Source organism: Ipomoea nil, unplaced genomic scaffold (assembly GCF_001879475.1).
Source record: "Ipomoea nil cultivar Tokyo-kokei standard unplaced genomic scaffold, Asagao_1.1 scaffold1043, whole genome shotgun sequence".
Lineage (NCBI taxonomy): Eukaryota > Viridiplantae > Streptophyta > Magnoliopsida > Solanales > Convolvulaceae > Ipomoea > Ipomoea nil.
In genome coordinates this window covers 10,585,948-10,609,269 of record NW_017617471.1, presented here as the reverse complement: position 1 = coordinate 10,609,269, position 23,322 = coordinate 10,585,948, and the positions used below count along the sequence as shown (strand labels likewise).

General features: G+C 35.8%; 3 protein-coding genes across 3 annotated transcripts; 1 reads left to right on the top strand and 2 right to left on the bottom strand.

The window, feature by feature from the left end:
* Nucleotide 1: 1 nt before the first annotated feature.
* On the bottom strand, nt 2–1,727 carry LOC109181894 (UPF0603 protein At1g54780, chloroplastic). Its single transcript, XM_019331855.1, has 3 exons — nt 1,148–1,727; nt 591–783; nt 2–356 (listed from the first exon to the last, which is right to left on the bottom strand). The coding sequence occupies exons 1-3, from the start codon at nt 1,580–1,582 to the stop codon at nt 109–111; spliced, it is 876 nt and encodes a 291-aa protein (XP_019187400.1). The 5' UTR covers nt 1,583–1,727; the 3' UTR covers nt 2–108.
* A 2,896-nt stretch (nt 1,728–4,623) lies between these two features.
* On the top strand, nt 4,624–8,428 carry LOC109181895. The gene is made up of 7 exons (XM_019331856.1): nt 4,624–5,028; nt 5,788–5,867; nt 6,215–6,275; nt 6,907–6,964; nt 7,053–7,110; nt 7,507–7,579; nt 7,888–8,428. The coding sequence occupies exons 1-7, from the start codon at nt 4,696–4,698 to the stop codon at nt 7,978–7,980; spliced, it is 756 nt and encodes a 251-aa protein (XP_019187401.1). The 5' UTR covers nt 4,624–4,695; the 3' UTR covers nt 7,981–8,428.
* Nucleotides 8,429–11,372: 2,944 nt separating this feature from the next.
* Nucleotides 11,373–12,990, bottom strand: LOC109181315 (UPF0481 protein At3g47200-like). The gene has a single exon (XM_019331067.1). It carries the CDS (start codon nt 12,918–12,920, stop codon nt 11,403–11,405), a length of 1,518 nt encoding a protein of 505 aa, XP_019186612.1. The 5' UTR covers nt 12,921–12,990; the 3' UTR covers nt 11,373–11,402.
* Nucleotides 12,991–23,322: the final 10,332 nt, after the last annotated feature.

Here is a 23,322-nt window from a genome sequence, read left to right as displayed (position 1 = left end):
ATTTGTTGTTTCCAAAATTAGTATGAATTATTTATTTCCCAAATCACAATTTGTACACTGAGAGTGTATCCATGTTTACTCAAGTCACAGGAACATCGATACTACAGTTCATTTCTTGGAAACATACGCATAATATTGTGCCATTGGAACAACAAAAGCAATCACTAACAAACCGCCAACTACAAGTGAAAACTGCCCTCTTTTCTCTTCCGTCTCCTCTTTGGTTTTGAAGTTGGATTCTCGCTTGTTGTCCTTGAACACGGGCCCACCAGGGTCAGGAAGCCCATCGATGGCAGCAACGAGGCGCTTGGCAGTGCTGTAGACTGCTTCGTTGTACTTCTCCTCAGTTGCCAAGACTACACAGATTGAAACCGGTACTCACTCTGATCAGTAGAAGCAATCTTAACAAGCATAAAACATTTCTTGGAAAACCGGAGAATTGGAGAACAGAAAACTGAAGTAAACGGGATTTAGCAGCCATTGTAACACAACAACAACAATAATAGAGCTAATGAAGTCAATTACTTTGCACAAAAACACTAAAAGGACCAGACTATGAGAATCCAAGAAAAAACGAAAAGGTTTCTTGCCTGGGAGGTTCTCTGAAACCGTAGCATCAAGAATAGTGTCACCAACTGCCTTCACAAATTCAGGTCCACCCGTGATTGCCCCTTCCTTCTGACTCGTTACCAGCACGACTATGCCCTTATTGCTACCTTCCTCAACCGTGGGATACCAACGCTCCAAAACTTGGTCAGCATACTCAAACGCATCAGCCTTGCTCTACAACCATAGAAATACGAACAATTCAACAACACATTCTTACCACTATCTGTCGGGACAAGTCCAACACTCTGCCTTCCAAAATGTGACGTTGTCTGCTACGCCAGTATAAGAAAATAAAGTTGTCCCTTCACTACTGGGTATAGTTTTTGGTCTAGTGGTAAGCGTTGTCCTAACACTATTGACATTTTTATTCTTGAAATCTTGAAATTGTGTAGCCTCAACATCAATGAATTAAACAAACATCAAATCAAATAGTTACTACTAACTTACTAAGGGATATAGAAATTCACAAAGTTTAATAGTTTCCCAATAGTTGCAATGTGGTATTACAATGTTAATGTATCAAGAAATGGCTACTTACAGTAAGCTTGCGGACAGTGACGAAGTTAATGTGGTAGCCTTTCCTGAACTCCAAATCCTCCAACAATCGCCTCAAATCGGATCGTGTGACCCGGCTAAGGACCCCAGCATCATCAACAACATAAGATTCCTTGGGTGGGCCTTCATTAAGAACATCAAACTCAGATGCCAGTGCAGAAGCAGAGGGCAAAACAGGGCAGAAATTGAGAGCAAGAGAAATGGCAAGGGCAGCTAGGCCTTGATGGACATGGGAAATCCATGTTTTGGGTAGAGAAAGATGTTGTCTTTCAGGCAGAGAATGCTCTCTTCTGAGGCTGCAAGAAAGGGGTTTTGGTAAAGTGAGAAAATTTGATCTGTGTTGGGAAGAAAGTGAAGGTCTTGAAGGTTTGGGATTGAAGAGTGGACAGAAAGATGGAGTGGAGAGAAGGGTCTCCATTTGAACAGTAACAAATCAAGAATGGGGGATGGGAAGAGGAGAATTGTGGGTGGTTTTTCGATTTTTGTTTTCTGTTTTTTTTTTTTTTTTTAGTTATTGTTTGGTTCAGAATTGAGGTGGTTTGAATTCTGCCATTTTGGATTGGTTGGCTGCCTTTGAGTATGGATAACATGATCCCCACCGCGAATAAATATTGGGCTCTTTGCAGTCAACTTTTTGGCGGGTAAGATTTTTAGAATTCTATTTCCGCAAATTATACACTGGACCAGTCTACCTTACCTTGTAGACCTTGATACAAAATAATTTTAAATTCTGTATTTGATATATTTTATATCTGTAATTAATTATTTGTGTGTTTATAAATAAATTGAAAGTAACTACACATACTAATAATCTTGTGGTTTAGTGGTATAAAGTGATTCTCCTAATTGCGAGAGCAGTATTGACTCTTTGTGTTTCAGTAGGTTAAGAAAGTAGCATACTACATTGTGATAGAGTAAGTAGAATTCAAAAACTTGTCTGTGTAGTTTACATAGGCGTTGAATATACAGTATTTCGTATACATCTTTAAAGAGTGATTATGAATTTTTATCATTCAAAAAAGTTTATATGAGACTATTTTATGTAAGATGAATTTGTATTTTTCTTTTTAGGGTGTGTTTGAAAACCTGGAAAATAATTTATGAAAATCATTTTTCTGGATGGCAGGATTACACGGTTTGACAAATTATGGAAAACTAAAGTCAATGAAAAATAACTTTGAGTCAAATGAAAAAAATAATTAATGGGGTTTTCCTGAAAAATAACTTCTCCCCTTTCTTGGGGAAGTCATTTTCCAGAGCCACACGGTGTTCATTTTCTTCTTTCTCCCAAACCTTCTTCATTTTATTGCTATTAGGTCAAATGAAAATTGGTGTGCATGAGAGAATTATGAACAAATTAGAGTCGTCAATATGGAAAGATCTAATAGATAAGAAGCAATTTTTTTAAAAATAAATAAAAATACAGTATGACATTTTTTTTTTTTGTAAATAACTCAAACTTTAATTTGAAGTACAAGCAAAATGTGTTTAGAGTGCAACTATGCAGGTAACAATTTCATACAGTGCAACAATATAAATTACACATCAAACTTTGAAGTGCAAGTAATAACACTATAGAGTGTATTTAACAACATTATAAAGTGCAACACTATAATATACACCCGAGCAACAATATTAAGTACACTTAACGTTATCATTAGTTGCACCAATGCAAAAGGTAAATTACTTAACACTCTATAGTGCAAAAGGTTGCACTTTCATTGGTGTATGTTTGACCTAGATCTATTTATACCATTAATTATAAATTTGTACTTTTAACTTGTATTTTTATTTAACTTCATGACGAGGACCGGTGGATATTTACTCTTTGGTTTTAGTTACCGACCATTTAGATTACAAAGCTAATGGTCCATTGCTTGGGGTTAAAGAATCGGCATTAATGTAAGGAAGCTAGTCAAAATCGGGAATCACCTTAGGCAAGGTGGCAAAAACAATAGCATAACCTTATTCTCTTAACACATTCTTTAAGTTGGTGTCAATCTTAATTTGCATTGTCATCTTTCCGCACATGAAAGTCCACTAGTTGCACTTTTTCATCATGTCAAGGCCAACCTTGGTAGTTAGCATGTTGCATAAGAAAGGCTTGGCAATGGTAATATTGGTGAAGATGGCAATTGTCAAGTTTTGTAGCTAGGAATATGAGTTGGCAAAGGCATTTGCTTGAAAGCTCAAGGATCCCTTTTAGATGTTGAGGTCCACAATCTTTTTTCTCGAACTCCTTTACTTTGTCCTCCAGTGTGACAATGTTGGAGTCTCGGTTCTTGAGAGTTTTGTTGAGGCTCTCATCCTCCTTACAAGTGACTTCCGCAATAACCTTTGGCTGACAAAAGATCTTTGATATGTTGGTTGTGAGTTCTGTACATGAGAAATGTTTAATACGAAAAAAATGTCAAAATGACTAGACTAGGAATAAATTTTTACCAACATAATTTCCTAACACACCTTCTTCTCAACCTCCAAAATATGACATCTGGGTGGAGGCTACGGGTAAGGGGATGAGAATGGAAAAATACTCGAATATTTCCTCTAGACATTGAGCTCTCAAAAGAAGGGTGTGATAAGTAGTGTGTTGTTTTATTACCTATCCTTTTAAAATTGAGGGTCACTCTTTGACGCATTTAGTTTGTCTTTTCACATGCTCTTCGAGAGCTTTATGGAAGTGACTTGAGTCAAGTTTGTCTTGGTCTCAAAGCCTATCATCACGATAGGCGTTAGGGGAACTGCAAATGGTACCTTTTCGCTGACCAGAACTTCTTCTTCTTTTCCCTAAGCATGGTTTTGGCTCAGGGGATTTGGATAGTAGCATAGGATGGTGGTTATCGAATGCTTCATCCAGACCCATATCTTAAAGAGAAAGAAAAAGAGAAAGAAAATAGATGTTATAAATTGGCAATTAATGATTAAATCGTATTTATTAGACCGATGGGAGGCTACTTTGAAGATTCATCTTTGTTTTTGAAATGACTTTAGTATTTTGTATGTACACAAAATCTTCCAAGTTAGTTGTTCTGTAGTTCTTTGGTAACTAGAATATGTGGTACTCATAATATATGGCCTTGGTAGATCTCTTTAGGTACTAGAACAACTTAAGATATACATGCCTCTCGACAACTCAAGATATACATGCCTCTCGATACTAGGATGTCCATTTGTTGGGTATCGAGAGTTGGCCATCATACCAAATGGAAAATGATATATTTTGAGTTACACTAAGGAGTTATCAATGGTTGAATAGGAAAATACTATATATACTCTTATTTTCTACTTCTAATTTTTATTTTCATACACAAAATTTTGATGTAGAAATTTATATTGGAATACACAAAATAGTAATCTATCAGTGTCCGGTAATATCAAAAATAAAATTTAAGAGTATAATTTGAGGGTCTATGTAGTAGAAGTGTTGAATATCATTTTGATAACTCAAAATGTATCTCATTATTGTGTCCCACATTATCTAGTTCCCCATGACCAGCCACCCATGAATCTCACACCAAGCTCCCTGCTCTCATGGCCATGGCCATGTCTACACTGCTCTCCCTCACTTCCCACCCCCCAAAACCCCTAAAAAGTCCCAATTCAGAACCCCTCATCTCTCTCAACCCCAACTCTCTTTCAAGAAGGCTTCTCCTCTTCACCACCTCCGTTTCACTCAACTCTTTTCTCTTCTTGTCCCTTCAATACCCTCTCCCAAAATCCTCTGCTGAGACACCTCAACCACCCTCATCATCACCAAATTCTTTTCGTTCAGGCATTGCCAACACCAAGTCTTGGCTCCAGTTCTATGGCGATGGCTTTGCCATTCGGGTACCGCCCCAATTTGAGGACATCACGGAGCCTGAGGTATGGAAGTTCTATTCTCTTCTTTTCTTGTCATAAAGGTTCAACCTTTAGGGTTCTTTAGTTTTATTATCAGAAGAATAGGTTAATTCTTTAGCACTTCTCATTCAATTTACCCAATTATACTATATTTAACTATACCTTTTTCCAGTTTTATGACTACACCAATGGCTTTGGACAGACCTAAATGTTGGGCATAGTTTATGCTTCTAGCTTGTTTTATAAAGAGTAAATTCCACTATTGACATTTATCAATTTTTATCATCGACTTTTAATTTGACAATAAGTAGTCCCTTAACTATTGATTTTGTTCCAGATTTGGTCCTCTGTTAAATATTCATTTAGTAAGCCTTGGGTAAGAATGTAAAAATTGACTTATTACTGAGATGGGTAAATTGGGTTCATAGACTGAATAGGTTGATGCATAAGCCAATTTGGACCGAGGTACTTATAAGTCTCCACCCCAAAATTGAGGCGATTATATCATTTGTTTCAACACCCTTAAATATGTAAATCTGGAGAGTTCTTACCCTTAAATTTAAGGCCTATTAAACATATAGTTAACCAATGACCACATATGGAACAAAACCAATAGTCAAGGGACGAATTATGGTTAAATTGAAAGTCGAGGATACAAATTGATAAAGGTCAATAGTCAAGGGACTGTTCTTGGAATCAACTCTTTTATAAAAGACTTCACAAGTTTCTACATATCATATCTTCTTAAATGCTTTTCTTGATGTAGTGATTGAATTTTTCTAGGATTTTAACGCTGGGTTGTCACTCTATGGAGATAAAGCTAAACCAAAGACTTTTGCTGCACGCTTTGCTTCTCCTGATGGGTAGATATTCTGATCTCGATATCTATTCCTTCACGTGTTTGACCTTTTGCCGTGCTGTGTATAATAAAATTACCAATGTTTTTCATTTTGGAATGCAAAGTTTTATATGTTGTAGTATCTGCAACACTCGACTCCATTATATCATTGAAGAACATAGGATAAACAGGCATCTTAGGTTGTTGTGTTGGCACTATAAGGGTGATTCTAATTGTTTGACCCGTATAAAATGTCTCGCCCAATATATTCCTTGTCTCTAGAGAGGACACAGTTTACGTTTCTGTCTCTCAGGGAATAACAGTTTTTCATTGTATGTACTGAAATCTCTATTTCCTCTTTTTTAAGAACAGATCTGAAGTTGTTAGTGTTGTGATTCGCCCGACTAATCAACTCAAGATTACCTTCTTGGAGGTTTGTGAAGTTCAATCATTTGGCCTAATTACTCGTTCTACTTACTTTAATCTTCATATTAACTTTGTAACGTGTTTTATGTAAGAATTGCATCTGCCTTTGTTTTGGTTCTTGCTTTTTGATTTGTTGTTTGAACGAAATAACTATATCCATGACTCCTCAGTGGTAGTTGGGAATTCAAGATCGGAAGTTAACGAACTCTAATTCACTACTGTAGTGTTACCCAATTACAAATAATTATATCATTAACCAGCTTGGTTGGCGTGAGTGGCCGTGTACTCTTGTCCCTTAAGAGAGGTCGGGAGTTCAAACTCTCTCTCGTATTAAAAAACCAATCTGGCCAGCACTTTGCCCCTTAATTGGGCCGCCCCGGTGCGAACAGGGATTAGTCCGAGTATAGTACGAGCTTAAATGTGCCTCCTATAGTTAGGACCTGCTCAAGACACCTCGTGATCTTACCAAAAAAATACGGAGTAATAATTATATCATTGGCTTTTAGAGTAGGAAAGTTTACACTTGCCCACAAAAGGCGAAATTCCGTCGCCCCCCGGGGCCCGCACACAAAAGTTTACACTTGATTGTACAAGTGCATGGATTTTCTAATTTTAACCGTGCCTGTTAAACTGAACAGGCCCAGGACATAAGTGACTTGGGTTCATTGAAGCAAGCGGCGAGGATATTCGTTCCTGGTATTTTAACATGTGCCGAAACTTTACTTATATCCATCTAGCTTGCACTAACTCGATCTTTTTCTCTTTTTGGTGCCTTTTATGGTAGGTGGATCTACTCTCTATTCGGCCTGCACAATCAAAATAAAGGAAGATGAAGGTTTTAGGTGAGTGTATATTAAATTTCATGGAGAATGTCAATGCTGCTATATGATAAGTCATTTGCGTTATGTTGGAGTGGTTGCAAATTTCTATAAGGTGAACCTACAAAAATCGCCTATTAGTATGGGCAAGTGTCCATTTACAACTAGATTTTGATGCCGTATCCTCGTAGCTATGGTGGGCGGAGGCCTGAAGGGTCAAGTCCATCACCCTGCCTTTCGAAATGTGGGGAGCAACTAGCTATAGCTTTTGGCGTAGTGGTAAACGCTTATCCTAACAAGCCACTTGTTTATTCTTCCTTAAAAGGCTTATATATAGTTGCACTTTATTAAAGCAATCGTTATATTCTATTGGATTTACCACGTTAAAGTAACCTATGCAGTGTTTCTCTACTTGTATAGGACCTATTACTTTTATGAGTTTGGACGAGACGAACAGCACATTGCACTAGTAGCTGCCGTTAACAGTGGAAAGGTATATCACCGACGTTCTTGCTCCTTGTCTATTACTTACGTTGAACATATGGGTTTATAAGGCCATCTGTTAGACTAGCTAACCGATTGGATTCAATCTTTTAGTGTGGTTTGGCCTGTATGCATTATAACCCAATTGGAGACCTTGGCCCAATCTTAGATTATAACATGGTATCAGAGCCTGTTCGGTCCATTTTGTGTTCACCCGCTTTCATTTCAAGGGCGCAGGATCCAATTGGGTGAACTAGGCCCAATCTTAGATTATAACACTTGATAAATTAACTGATTCTCGGACTGCATTACTTCCAGGCATTCATCGCTGGAGCAACAGCCCCTCAGAACAAATGGAACGACGATGGCATCAAGCTTCGATCTGCTGCTGTGTCGCTTACAGTTCTATGATCTGGTGCAGAAAAACGATGTGTTCACAAGAACGTTGAGTGAGAGTGAATGGAAAATATCGAAGTGATACCATTCCACGAAAGGTCATCGCTCTGGATTAAAGATCCGAGACTCACCAAGCAATGTTTTATTGATTTTCTAAGCGGAAACTTTAAAGCCAACCGGAGAACAGGTGGTGAAGTTTTGCTTAGTAATAAGCTGAAATTTTGCTCTATGTATGATGCATAGGAGTGCAAATTCTTGATCATTTAGGACTTAGGAGTTAGGGCTATATATCTACAGTGTATCTATAGTTTTTCTGTTCAGAGTTCTCTGATATTGCATAAACCAGGGATCATGTAATTTGAGTGTGATGAGCAATTTTCAACAGTTGTGATGGATAATTGGATATTTACTTCAAAAGCAATCAAAGTTGAGTTATGGACACAACTCACAATTGCAAAGAAAATTACTTGCAAGTGTATGAACATTTGATGTGGGGTGTACACAATACTTTATCACTTTAAAAAATGAGTAACAGTCATATATTATTATATTTGGTGATTGCTTTATTTTCCCTTTCGCCTTCGAAGCATCCCTTCCTATGGGACGAAAGGTGGACACTTCCACGAGTTTTCACTTGTGGAAATATATTTGATGATGATGTGTATTTACCCGACTCGATATTTTTTGTTTGCTTTGGACTCCTATTTCCAGTTATGTCAACATCGACTGCCCCTTATACTGGTTACACTATTTCTCTTCATTCTTTAGCACTTCACAAAACATGCAAAAATATATAATAATAAAAAAATATTCTCAACCTCATGATATAATTGAATGGCTTTTTTTTTTTTTTTTTTTTTTTAAAGCTTTATTTAAGTCACTTTCCTTCCAATACAAAATTTGTTTTTAAAATCCAACAAGTTTTGAAACTGCATGAGTTAGTCTCTCCCTATAATTTTGCAATGCTTGTATATTCTTATGTTAGGAATAAGGTTCAAATTGGCCACTGAACGTAACCTGAAAATGCAATTAGGCCACTGAACGAAAAAAAAGTGTAATTAGGCCACTGAACACTCCAAAAATGTGCAATTTCACCTGACAGCAGGTTACCCTCAATTTTAGCAGGTTATCTGCTTACGTGGCAGCTGCGTTGTCATTTTTAATAAATTTTAAATATTTTTTAATAAATTTTAATAATAAATTTTTATTTAATTTTTTTTTTTAAAAATAAAAATGACTTTATTTTATTATTTATTTATTTTTTTTTCAATTTTTTTTTATAAAATTTATTATTAAAATTAATTATTAAAAATTATTTAAAATTTATTAAAAATGCCAACTCAGCTGCCACGTAAGCAGGTAACCTGCTAAAATTGATGGTAACCTGCTATCCGGTGAAATTGCATACGTTTGGAGAGTTCAGTGGCCTAATTGCACGTTTTTGGAGTGTTCAATGGCCTAATTGCACTTTATTTTCGTTCAGTGGCCTAATTGCATTTTCAGGTTACGTTCAGTGGCCAATTTGAACCTTATTCCATTCTTTTTTGCTTGCTCAGGCTAGTGATAGGTTGATGGAACACTTTGAAACATTCTACGTAAATAGTGTAATTGACATGGTTCATTATAAAAACAAAGGAAAATGGAGGGTTGTGAGTTTTGATTAGCTTTATTACTATCACTATGTGAAAGTTGTGAGAAATTGAGAAATGGACTGAGTGGTGAATGTGAAGGATTCATTTGAAAATTCTAAAAACTATTGAGATGGATGAAGTGATATATAATAATGATTTATTATTTATAGGTAAAATGCTTGTAGGTATTATTAGCTAAAATGATGATATTATCTAGTAAAATTTTACAAAATGATTATATTCTCTACAATTATTTCTTATGAAAATGATGATATTTCCTACTAATTTTTTTTTATACAAAATGATGATATATTTTGTAGACATTTAAATTTTGATAAATATTGATCATTTATCTATATTAGTATATACTAAGACTATGTGGTCTAATGGTACCCGGGTTAGACTTCCATTTCGAAGGTTACGAGTTCAAGCCTCAGATACTCCAATGTAATAGGGCCAGTAACATTCAAAAAAAAAAAAAAAAATCTATATTAGTATAGACTCAACAGGTAAGGGTAGGCACCTTTATAAGATATTTATTTATACGAAAAGGAAATGGAATTTAAATTTATAAAAAATTAATTTCAATCAATTTTGGTACAAAATCAAAATAACATATATATACAAAATATATATTCACAAAATAGAAATTTATTTTATCAAAAAATAATCCCACCACAACTAGTACGAAACTAGTACAAGGGATTTAATTTTTACAAAATTAATCCCACCAAACATGGTACGAAACCAAGAACAAATATATATATATATATATATATATATATATATATATATATATATATATATATATATATATATATATAGCATAACAGAAATATTAAATTTTGTTCTAAATAATCAAAAGAAGATTAAATAAATAAATAAAAAAACTTAACCTAAATTTGTTATTTTTTTTTTTAAAATGTAAGAAAATCAAATGATTTTCAAAATACATAATTTATAATCTTTGATGTTTATGAACGCTATGTATTTAGTCGCACTAATTATTTGACTAAAGTTTATGTTAAATTTTATTATATATTTTTAATACATTTTAAAATATTCGTAGTATATATTGTGAGATTTAAATATACAAAGCATAATCTACGAGAAACTTAACTCGTAGCAGCGAAAGCGGAAGCATTGTAGATCTCCAGCCATAGTTGATATCCTGTTGTATTGTAGATCTGCAGAATAGGGTTAGCCGTTTTGTCTCATACTTGACTCAGAACCCTAGATGGTGTATTGGTATTTTCTGAGCAGTATGAGTACCATAATAATGAATCATGTATCTTGTATCCCATCAATACAAGCTTTATATAGGCACATTGGTGGAATAAGACTTCAACCTAAATGTCCAGTCCAACCAATTACTTAATGAGCCTAGTCCACTTGCACCACATAAGGAAGACCCATAATATATAATATATATTATACGGAAAAGTCTTACATATATATGTTTAACAATTATGTATACTCTAATTGGGATGAGGTTCGAACCTAATACCTTACTTATAGAAATTAATGAGTAGGTTAATAATAAATAGTTAACGTAATATTCCTTTAGTAAAGTTTATACTAACGGAATTTAGGATTATTTAAGGAAAGAAAATAATATAATAGGGGATAAATAAAAAAATCATAAAAAAAATACTAAAATTAAAATAATATGAACCAATCATTTTAAGAAACACAATACCACCAACATTTGTTTGTTCCAGTTAAGGGCCTAATATTATTGGCTCTTATTAGATTTGTAGATAGATGTAGATTTAATAACATAAACAGAAGTAGACATTGATGAAATTACTTGTGCAGACCAAGGGCAGTTAGGACAGTCTGTGCAATAGCGAGCGAAAGAAGCAATATAGCTGCAAAGGTAGAAATCCCTGCCCATGGACTGTGAAAATAATTGCGTCTTAGTTTTGCCATTGCCGCATTCCAGGGTTTTTTGCAATGTCGATTCAATTCCTTGCACACGTCTTTATAATAGAAGTCATTACTGGAATACGTAACCCCTTTGCAAAGGTTGTTAAAAAGAAGGGTCACTTCTTTGTCATCTCCCAATCCATTTATAAAAACATCTTTAAGACGAAGTAAGTTGACATCCTTCTCCGTATTAATAAGATCATCCATGAACACGGCATAATCTGTGAAATACTTGGGACGCATATACCGCGAATGTTGCTCGTAGGCAATGAGATTTCTGAAGAAAGTTTCTGTTGAATCATAGAGAGCGAAAGAGGGGATCTCTAATACGCCTCCGTGATTGAACTTTATATCAAATAGACATATGGTTTCATTAGAGGTAGTGTCACTAATCTTGCCAAGCTTTTTGAAGCGAACTCCAGCTTCTTGAAGCTCACTTGCAGTACGTATAGTGCAAAATTCAACCTCATGAACGTCTGTAGTTTGTTGTGGTTGTTCCCAAAACTTGCAAGGAAAGCATGCCCAATGCTTATGCCTATGTTGTCCGTTACTAAGACTTTGGGATTCAATATCAGAGCCGCCGATGCTGCCGCCTTGGCCTTGTGGTTGTTTCCAAAAGCAGCAAGAAGAAGAACATGCCTTCTGCTGCTGAATCTGCCCTGAGTTATTTTGGGGTTGGCAGAGAATGTGCACTAACTGAAGTAAATGCTTTATCTCTTGGCTAGGGTACACCGGTAGGGAGATAGTAACAGTTTTCTTTGGTAGCCAATGCTCAAATGCACATTTCACCATCTCCGAGAATTCTGGTTTGACAGGCTGATGATGATCAATACTAATCATGTCATAGAGTGCTTGCAGAACAAAGAAGGGGAGTTGGTTTTCCAGGAGCAACATGTCACGAAAAATATTACTTCTCATCACTTGAATCTTGAAAATGGGATCAACTATGCGTTTATGCCTCATGACAAGACGTGATTGTCTAATAACAAATTCCACTATAAAGCAACCATCAAGCAATAACATCTTCAAGAAATCATCATTGTCAACAAATTTTATGTCATCAAGATCACCATAATACCTCTCAGCTCTGCCTTGCAAATCCTTTAATTTCTTCCAACAATCCTCCACACGTAATCCTGCCCTTCTTTCTAAAAAGGACTGTGTATACAATTCCTTCGACCTCTCCATCTTCCTCAATTCGGACTTTCCATGATGGTAAGGCCCGATGGAAATTGTCGAAGGTGTATAAGCCTCTGGGTTTGTTTTTCGCAGCTTCTCATGCACTTTGAATATACATGCTTCTAAAGATAATTGTTTTACATTTTTAATCTTTTCCGAAAGGATTCTTATTGGTGAATCTTGTAGATGCATTGCACCCTCCATGTCTTCAATCATTGTGTATTTTGCCTATTATGTTGATGAATTGTAGTCAGTATTATATTAGAGTTCAAAGTATTTTTTTTGTTAATACCTAATTTAGTCCTTGACTATTAGAATTAATGAATAAATTGAGAAAAAATCACTATAGTGGTCGTTTTCAAGGAGAGCTACACAAATGTCAGCTGAGCACAAGATGCTTGACAAACATAATTGCTTTTATTTAACATTCCTACATACAAACTAAACTAATCATTTGAATATGGACAAGGCAACATGACCAACATTTTTTTTCACCATCTAGCATGATAATATATGATTTTTTTTTTTTGTTAACGTAGGGTGAGATTAGTCAATTCACAACACTCAATGAATAAAAAATCAAACATTTTATTATCTTGGTAAATGATTTTATTATATTAAAAATTTACTATAAAACTAAGAGAGTTAGAAGTCTCTACGCGAGAAAATGCCTCTATGCTATACAATTCAATAAGTCTTAAAAGAGCTGTTGTATAAATAGTGAGGCAAATCCTCTTCCCAAACCAATGTGGGACAAAAGCTTCACTTTTTCCCTTCATTTTCCAACTCAAATGGGTCTACTTTGAGAATCAATATCTCATTCACCCATTATCCGTTTTGAGCGTACAATATATCAATCACTTCGTCTCACTACGAAGAACCCGAATCCACTTTGACCCGACCCAAATCAGAAGTGGAATCCACTGATAATTGTACCACAAAATAGCCACTTAACATGCAATTTTAAGCTATTTTTCCAACAATCCCCCACATGAATGAAAAATTGATTTTCAGGGTATTTTGAAATCGGAAACAATTGTGTTCAACGGTCGATCCCTGCATAGGATAGGTAAGGGGTACTGCACCTTTTGAATCTTCCCTTGTGAAAATATGTTTACTCTACTGGTTGTATGGTAGAACACGATGTCTTTGAACCGACTGTCATTTGTGTAGACGATGAAATATCTCACACAGGAACCTCCCAACCGTGCTCTATTCTCACGAGTGTGCTCGTTTTGGTCGTGGGTCACCGTTCCTGGTTTTGCGAGAGTTTCTAAAGAATTGTGTCCATCAATTCTCCTTTGAAGCGACCCTCACTTCTCTCTTACATATGTGATTCTTTCTCGAGTATCCCGCATACTCACACATGTCAACCGTTGAATCATCAAAGCATCAACGTGCTAGCCTCATGCGGGAGTCACTGTTTTAATGAGGAGTGGTAGGGAGTCCGAGACCCCCACAGACACGCTTCGTTCTATAATTTAGTTGTCCCATTGAACCTAGGTGTCAGCTAGGTTGGGTATCCACTATAGAACTTTTTAGTCCAAGTGCTTTAGACCCATTCCTCGTGTCAACCTCTCCACAACTTCTTGACCTAACCCTTTGGTCAGCGGATCCGCTATATTGTCTTTTGACCTTATGTAGTCAATCGAGACAACACCAGTTGTGAGAAGTTGTCTAATGGTATTATGTCTACGACGCATATGTCTAGACTTACCATTATACATATGACTCTGTACTCTCCCAATTGTGGCTTAACTATCGCAATGCACACATATTGGAGGTACATGTCTTTCCCAATTAGGAATATCCTACAGAAAATGGCGTAGCCATTCAGCCTCTTCACAACCGTTGTCCAAGGCTATCAGCTCAGACTCCATCGTGGATCTAGCTATCACAGTTTGCTTAGAGGATTTCCATGCAACGGCTGCACCGACTAGTGTAAACACGTAGCCACTCGTGGACTTAGAGTCCTTAATATCAGATATCCAGTTCGCGTCGGTATACCCTTCAAGTACAACGGGATATCTCCCATAGTGCAGTCCAAGGTCACGTGTATACCTCAAATATCTCATAACCTTTACTATTGCCTTCCAGTGCATAACACCAGGGTTACTCGTATATTTACTGAGTTTACTAACTACAAAGGCAATATCCGGCCTAATACAGCTCATAAGATACATCAAACTACCAATAACCCGAGCATATTCCACTTGTGAAATACCTTCTCCGTGGTTCTTGGTTAGATGAACGTTTGTATCAAACGGTGTTTTAGCCAATTGACCATCATCCTTGTTAAATTTCCCAAGGATTTTGTCAATATAATATGATTGGCTCAATGCGAGACCATCAGGTCTTCTAATGATTCTAATCCCAAGGATTAAATCAGCCAAACCCATATCTTTCATGTCAAATCTCGCATTTAACATGTTTTTGGTAGACTTGATCATCCGATCATTACTACCAATGATGATCATATCATCTACGTATAAACAAAGAATGACATAGTCGTCTATCATTTTCTTAACGTAGACTCATTTGTCACTTTCGTTTATTTTAAACCCATTGGTTAACATTGCATGGTCAAACTTCTCGTGCCACTGCTTAGGCGCTTGTTTCAAACCATAGAGCGATTTAACCAACTTACACACTTTCCTTTCTTGGCCCGGAACCACGAACCCTTCAGGTTGTTCCATATAGATTCCCTCATCTAATTCGCCATTTAAGAAAGCGGTTTTAACGTCCATTTGATGAACTTCCAAGTTCTGCAACGCGGCTATGGCAAGTATCATCCTAATGGAGTTTATTCTCGTCACAGGAGAATATGTGTCAAAGTAATCAAGGCCCTCGCGTTGCCTGTAACCCTTGATTACAAGCCTAGCCTTATACTTCTCAATGGAACCATTAGGTTTCATCTTCCTTTTAAAGACCCACTTGGATCCTAAGGGTTTACTACTCGGAGGAAGATCAACAAGTTCCCAAGTGTGATTCTGTATAATAGAATCCACTTCACTTTTTATAGCCTCTTTCCACATTGGTCCTTCCGTAGAAGTCACGACTTCTACATACGTTCGAGGCTCATTCTCTATCAAACAAGATAGAAAATCGGGTTCGTTTTCTAATAAACAAGTTAGAGTACTCGAATCATACTCTAACAAGTAAGTTAGAAAATCAGGACCAAATGATTTTTCAACTCTTGCCCGCTTACTGCGTCTCAGCTCGAGCTCGGGTTCTTTCTCAGATTCCCCACTATCATTATCCATAGTTTCGTCAAATGTCCGTTTTGACGTACTCGGTCCCTCGTTGGACCTACAAGGAAATACATTTTCAAAGAAATATGCGTTTCTTGATTCTATTATCGTGTTCTCATGTACGTCCGGATTATGGGACTCGTGTACTAAGAACCGATAAGCACTACTGTTATGTGCATAGCCAATAAAGATACAGACCACCATCTTAGGACCTATCTTTACTTTTTTAGGTGTTGGCACCAACACTTTGGCAAGACACCCCCACACTTTCAGGTACTGGTAGGAAGGTTTCCTACCATTCCACAACTCATAAGGAGTCTTATCGAGCTTCTTGCGGGGCACCTTATTTAAAAGGTAATTACTTGTTAAAATCGCCTCACCCCACATACCTTGAGGTAGGCCCGAACTTATAAGCATCGCATTCATCATATCTTTCAATGTACGATTCTTTCGTTCGGCAACACCGTTCGATTGAGGTGCGTAAGGTGCCGTACGCTCGTGTATGATACACACACTTGAACATAAGTCACCATTCACCAATAGGTGCTTCGTACTCACCACCTCGATCGCTTCTAACCTTCTTAATTCTCCGATTAAGTTGGTTTTCCACTTCATTCTTATAAAGAATGAATTTATCAACGGCTTCATCTTTGCTCTTAAGCAAATACACATAGCAGTATCGTGTGCTATCATCGATAAATGTGATAAAATACTTATTACCACCTCTCATTTGTATCGATCTAAAATCGCACAAATCACTATGGATTAATTCAAGTGGTTCAGTTTCCCATTCAATCAATTTGAAAGGTACTTTCGTTAGTTTTGCCTCAACACAAATTTCACACTTGTTATTTGTGTTAATTTGAAAGTTAGGAATATGGTGCATGCTAATTAATCTACGTATAGAATTAAAATTATCATGACCTAGTCTACCATGCCACAAATTGGAAGACTCAAGCAAGTAAACAGAATTAACTTTGCTTTTATTGATAACAGGAATTACACTGAGCTTAAAAAACCCATCAGTTACATATCCTTTACCAACAAACATTCCTAACTTAGACAAAACTACTTTGTCTGACTCGAACACCATGCGGAACCCATGCTTGTTCAGCAGCGAGCCAGACACAAGATTCTTCCTCAGCTCCGGAACATATAGCACGTTGTTCAACGTCAGTTCCTTCCCGGAAGTCATCTTCAGAACCACCTTGCACATGCCTTCCACAGCAGACTGAGCAGAGTTTCCCATCCACACCTTTTCACCCTTAACGATCTTAAAGGTGTTGAACATCTCACGGTTGCAACACAAATGCCTGGTTGCACCGGTATCGATGAACCACTCACGCGGGTTAGAGCCCACGAGGTTCACCTCGGTCACCATAGCCGAAAGCCTAATCTCGACCTCCTTCTGACTGCTCTCTCCAACAATGTTGGCTTTAGAACTCTTGTTTTTCTTCTTTGGAGCTTTGCATTCAAACGCTTTGTGGCCAGGCTTACCACAATTGTAGCATTCACCAAGAAACTTGTTCTTGATAACACCACCTTTCGGACCTAGCTTTCGCTTGTCCTTCTTGTTCCTCTTGGAGCTTTTACCGTGCTCCACAACGTTCCTATCATTCGTTAACGACAACAACTTTCCTATCATTCGTCTTGTTCCCCTCCTCAATCCTGAGTCGTTGGATCAGGTCCTCTAGGTTCATCTCCTTTTGCTTATGCTAAAGGTAGTTCTTGAAGTCCTTCCAACCTGGAGGCAACAAGTGGATCACATATCCCACTTGGAAGGCTTCACTAAGCACCATGCCCTCGTCATGAATCTCGTCGAAGATTAGTTGCAAATCTTCTACCTGACTTAGCACGGTCTTGGAATCAACCATTTTGAAGTCCAGGAATCGGCCAACCACAAATTTCTTTGAGTCGACATCCTCGCTTTGGTATTTATGATCCAAGGTTTCCCACAGCGCTTTCGCTGTGCTGATCTTGCGATATGCATCGTATAACGCATCACATAATCCGTTCAAGATGTAGTTTCAGCATAGGAAGTCTGAATCCTTCCAATAGCCAACTGCGATCACGGATTGAGCATCTTGTTCCTTCAACTCAGGAACTTTATCGGACAAGAACCTTGTCAAGCCGAGAGTTATTAGGTAGAACAACATCTTTTGTTGCCACCTTTTTGAAGTTCGATCCAACACCGGTGAACTTCTCCGGCTTTTCAGCCGATCCGCTCAGTACCGAAGGTACCCGAGTCATGGGAATGTATCCCTCGGTGCTCCCACCATCTTGTGAACCAACGTTCACTGGTGGTGCCTGGGAATTAGCAACATTGTTGCCGTTCCCTCAATTGTTGTCTGCAACAACATTTTTCTCCCCATGGATTGGCAGTACAGGGTCCTCTATTTCTTCAATGAAATTAGAGACAAAAACCAACGGGAAGACGAAGGAATAAGGTTTTAAGACTGTTGGGTATCCGTTGGTAAAACCGAATAATAATCCAACAAAAATAAGGATTATTATTTTCTGTAGTAAAGGGAAGGAAAGATGAAGATATAAGCTCGTGTTTGGTGTAGGGTTTTTAGCAAGAGTCAAGCGATCATCTTTCCTTAAAACCTTATTTGCTACCTCACACAAGTGCTAGGAGCGTTGTAGCATAGGCTTCCCAGGATAAAACTTGCTATGATCCAATGTTTGAGCACCCAAACAAGAAATCCAGCGAACTAGAGCAACATTTTGAACACAATTCGGCTAAGAAAGAGTAGAAGCAGAGAGTTTTTTGGAGCTAGAAAACGTGTAAGTATGTGAACTTGTTAAAAAGCTTCTGCTCTACCCCTTCTTATATAGGGATGTGAACTTGTTGTTTATAAAAAAACTTCTGCTCTACCCCTTCTTATATAGGGTTGAAGGATAAAATAACTTTTAATAAGGCACTTAAAATCCCAACGGTCACATCAAAACATGTTAGGTGCCGACGCACATTTCATGTGCTTGAATCAAGCCTTTGCACTCTTATTTTGAGATTTGATTTGCACCCCCTGCACACAAAAGAAAGCCTCTATGCTATACAATTCAATGAGCCTTAAAAGAGTTGTTGTATAAATAGTGGGGCAAATCTTCTTCCCAAACCAATGTGGGACAAAAACTTCACTTTTTCCCTTCATTTTCCAACTCAAATGGGTCTACTTTGAGAATCAATATCTCATTCACCCATTATCCATTTTGAGCATACAATATATCAATCACTTCATCTCACTACGAAGAACCCGAATCCACTTTGATCCGACCCAAATTGAAAGTGAACCCCACTGATAATTGTACCACAAAATAGTCACTTAACATGCCATTTTAAGCTATTTTTTCCAACATGAGATGCCATGGCATTGCTCATCAAATATATCTATGAAACTAATATGAAGCTAAGAGAATGAGCAATGAAACAACTGATGAGGTTGTATTGGACGAGTTAAATGACATTAATGCCAAATGATTTGCTCTTGCAATTCACTTTAAGAATTTCCTTGATTTGTGTTACCTAGTCGTTTTGCTATTTTTAGTTGTTTAGTTTTCAATTTTTTTAGATACATCTATGAGGTGGGAATGAAACCTATAGCGATTTATTTAAAAATTATGAAAGTATGTTGCTTGAATATAAGGTTTTAAAGAATTGACAAATAAAAAGTACTATCTAATATGTTATTTTGTTAGGGATTGATACTATTGAAGATTTAATTTCACCATCTTCTTTATCAGTTGTACACTGCTAAAGGTGAGACATTGCCTTAGCTTCTTTGTATAGATGAACAAATATGGTTGACATGGCAATCATGGAGATTTTTAAAATTAAAATGCATTCAAAATGTCTATTTATTTATTTTGATTCCAATTTCGATTACTGTTCAATATCAAACAAAGAGACAACATATTCTAATTACTAAGTATAGTATTTGTTTCTCATTCCAATTTCAATGCCAATATTCCAACCACACACCCTCTAGTTTTCACTACTGGAAATTCTGAAATTTCCGACCACCTGAAAGTGATCTTAAATCAAGTTGAAAGCCTTGTTCCGACCACTTTTGGTATCCGGAAAAACTCTTGTTGCTATTTCCGACCACTTTTTACTTTCAACTTGATTCAAGATCACTTTCAGGTGGTCGGAAATTCAATAATTTCCAGTAGTGTTTCTTAGTTTTATGAATCATATTCTCAAGTGACCTAAACTTTCTCACACAGTAACAAGTTTTCCACCTCTTAAATTCGTTGTCAAGAAAGTATAGACTTTCCTAATTAGTGATCTCTAAATGTTAATTAACATAGAATCACAATTGTGATTATTTTAACAATCTGAAATACACATGAACTCACTTAAGACATGCCACAATAATTAGGGGGCAGGGGGAGGAGGGGGAACTTCACAAATAATGAAATAAGAAATTATATGTATGTGTTAATTTGAAAGTTTGAAAGCATGAATGAAACTGAAAGAGCAACGAAGCATACATACATACCTAACTGCAGCCTTTGACAGTTTGACACAATGGAGTATTTTTCGCCAAGCTAAGGTTTATTTGGCATTTGGTTGCTTTTTATACATAAGAAATGGTTGGATTTCATGAAGGTGTTGAAGTTTTTTTGCTTAATTTATAGCACAGATTCGCCAGGCTAGCTAGCTTTAGTTAATTGCGAGCGTGACCAGTTTGACCTTCCATGTTATACGCCATGTGTATTAAATTATGATAACATTTTCAAATTTTTTGCTCACATATTTGCCAGGCTAGCTTTAGTTAATTGCTCACCAGTTTGACCTTCCATGTTTTACGCCATGCATGTGTGTTAAATTATGATAACATTTTCAAATTTTGTATTGCCACGTTGAAGGGTCTTCATATGTGAAATTCCTAATATGATTGACAACGTGGCTTTCATCCGTAATCAGATTCCCTAGCTAGCTCGTCTCTTAGCGATTTTATTCTCGATCCCCCTTTCTTCATTGCTGTTGCATCATGGTAGAATCGAGTATTCCGATCATCTGAAACAATCTAATCCTCACGGGAACGTTGGAACCATAGAAGTTCCTCCCGGATAATATATAATTAATTTTAAGCATTTCATATATATAAGGAAAATGTTATTTACCCCTATATATGCCATTCACAAACTTGCCAAATGTGTAAGTTTTAATATTTTTTTTTTTTTTAATCTCAACCAATTAAAACTTGTCACATTACGGAGCAACAAGTTTTTGAATAGTAACGTTGGGATAGTGGCATGGTTCTGTGATCTCTATTTAACCAACTTAGATGACTTAGTTATCGTGCATTTTCATTTTTAAAAAAGATTAAGAATTCAAAATCTCATTTCATATGAGAAAATCAATATAATCAGCACAAAAGAAATAGGTATTTATTTATTTAACTTGTATAAGATAGTCTCATATAAAATGTATATTGTACAGCTAGTGCAATATCCTATTTTGAGTGGTAGAAAATCAAGAAAGAATTTGGGAATGCAATGGCGCCATGGAGGAAGCGTGTTAGTTGACGACAAGTCGACAATAGCGTGGACTTAGCAATTGACTACATGTGCGTGTTTATAGGCAAATTATACTCTGCATTTGCATTAGGGCGCATAATGCATTATGTGTCATATCTTAAAACGATGTCGTTTTGTATCTTTTAATTAGTGATTTTTTTTTTTTTTGAAATTCCGTCTCTCATTTTTATCGTAAAATTTCTTATTCTGTATATACAGAATTATATAGTAAAATACACATATAATCAAACATAATACATAATAGATATAATCAAACATAATACATAATACACATAAACTCTTAACATAATACAAATCAACACAAGTGTTTAAAAAAAAAAAAAAACTGTAACGGGATTGACGGACTAAACGGTGTTCGTCGCGTCAACTCCCCACCAATTTATAGATACGTCATCGTTTTCGGCCACACCCCACGATATAACAATCTGTGTTTATAGGATTATGTATGCCGTGAAACTGTGTCCACCTTACAAGGTGGGCACACAGTTCTATGTTTATAATTACTGAACTATGTATTCATAATTATAAAACTCTATGTTCATATTTTTTTAACTTCACATTCACAATTATTGAACCCTATATTCACAATCATTGAACTCTATGTTCATAATTTTTGAACTTCATATTCACAATTATTGAACTCTATATTCACAATTACAGAATTCTATGTTCATAATTATAAAACTCTATATTCATAATCTTTGAATTCTATATTTACAATTATGAACAGTTTTGGAACAATGTCCACTTTGTAAGGTGAACACAGTTCCACAACATAATTTGTAGTGTGTTATAGTGTGGACTTTTTCGTTTGGGCTGGGTACGTGAACTACCAGGAACTTCAGTATATCAAGACTATCTCAAACTCAAAACATCAAATTCTACAATAAAAGGAATATTCTTAACATATTTTTACACCATTTTTTTTTTTCATCTTCAACCCATTTACACCAAATTTTGTACTAAATTTTATATAATCTCCAATCCATTTACACCAAATTCTATTCATACACTAAGATAATTTATATTTCTTATAATTTAAAATTTTAATTTATTTACTTTAATTATTTTAATATAAAATATAATTTTGATATAAATATAAATAATAATATTTTAAATTTGAATTAGTATTTTTAGTACAAAGACTATGTGGTCTAATGGTATCTTGGTTGGACTTTCATTTGGAAGATTGTAAGTTCAAGCTTCAGTGTTGAGGTGTTATTAGTTCTTTGTGAGTAGCATTCAAAAAAAAATTAGTATTTTTAGTTTTTTTTTTTGTTAATATTAATGTTTTGGATATCATTATATTATGATCAAATATTATGATTTTTTATTTTTATATTTTTAAAACATTTATTTCAATTGTCCTCAAAAAAAAATTTATTTCAATTATATAATTATATATAATCAAACATCAATATTGTTATTTTCAAAAAAAAAAAAAACATCAATATTGTTAATAATTTCAATACCCAAATATACAAAATAATTTCATCAAAATCTATTATCATTGTATTTAATTCTCATTTCGATTCCAATTCATATATACAAACCAAAACACACCCTATGATTACCGAAAAATTGTAAATGAATTTTACCCTATAATGTCAAGCACTTTGTGCTCAAATGACATGTAGTAATTTTTTTTATGTGGGAGGTTGTGAGATCAAATCTTAGTGGAAGCGTGCTTAAGTTGAAAAAATATATTTGAACACATATTATAATGTAATAGAGTTAGTAACATAAAAAAAAAAAAAAAAAAAAAAGAATTTTACCCTATGATTACCTAAAAGATCTGTAAATGAATTTTCTTCTTTTGA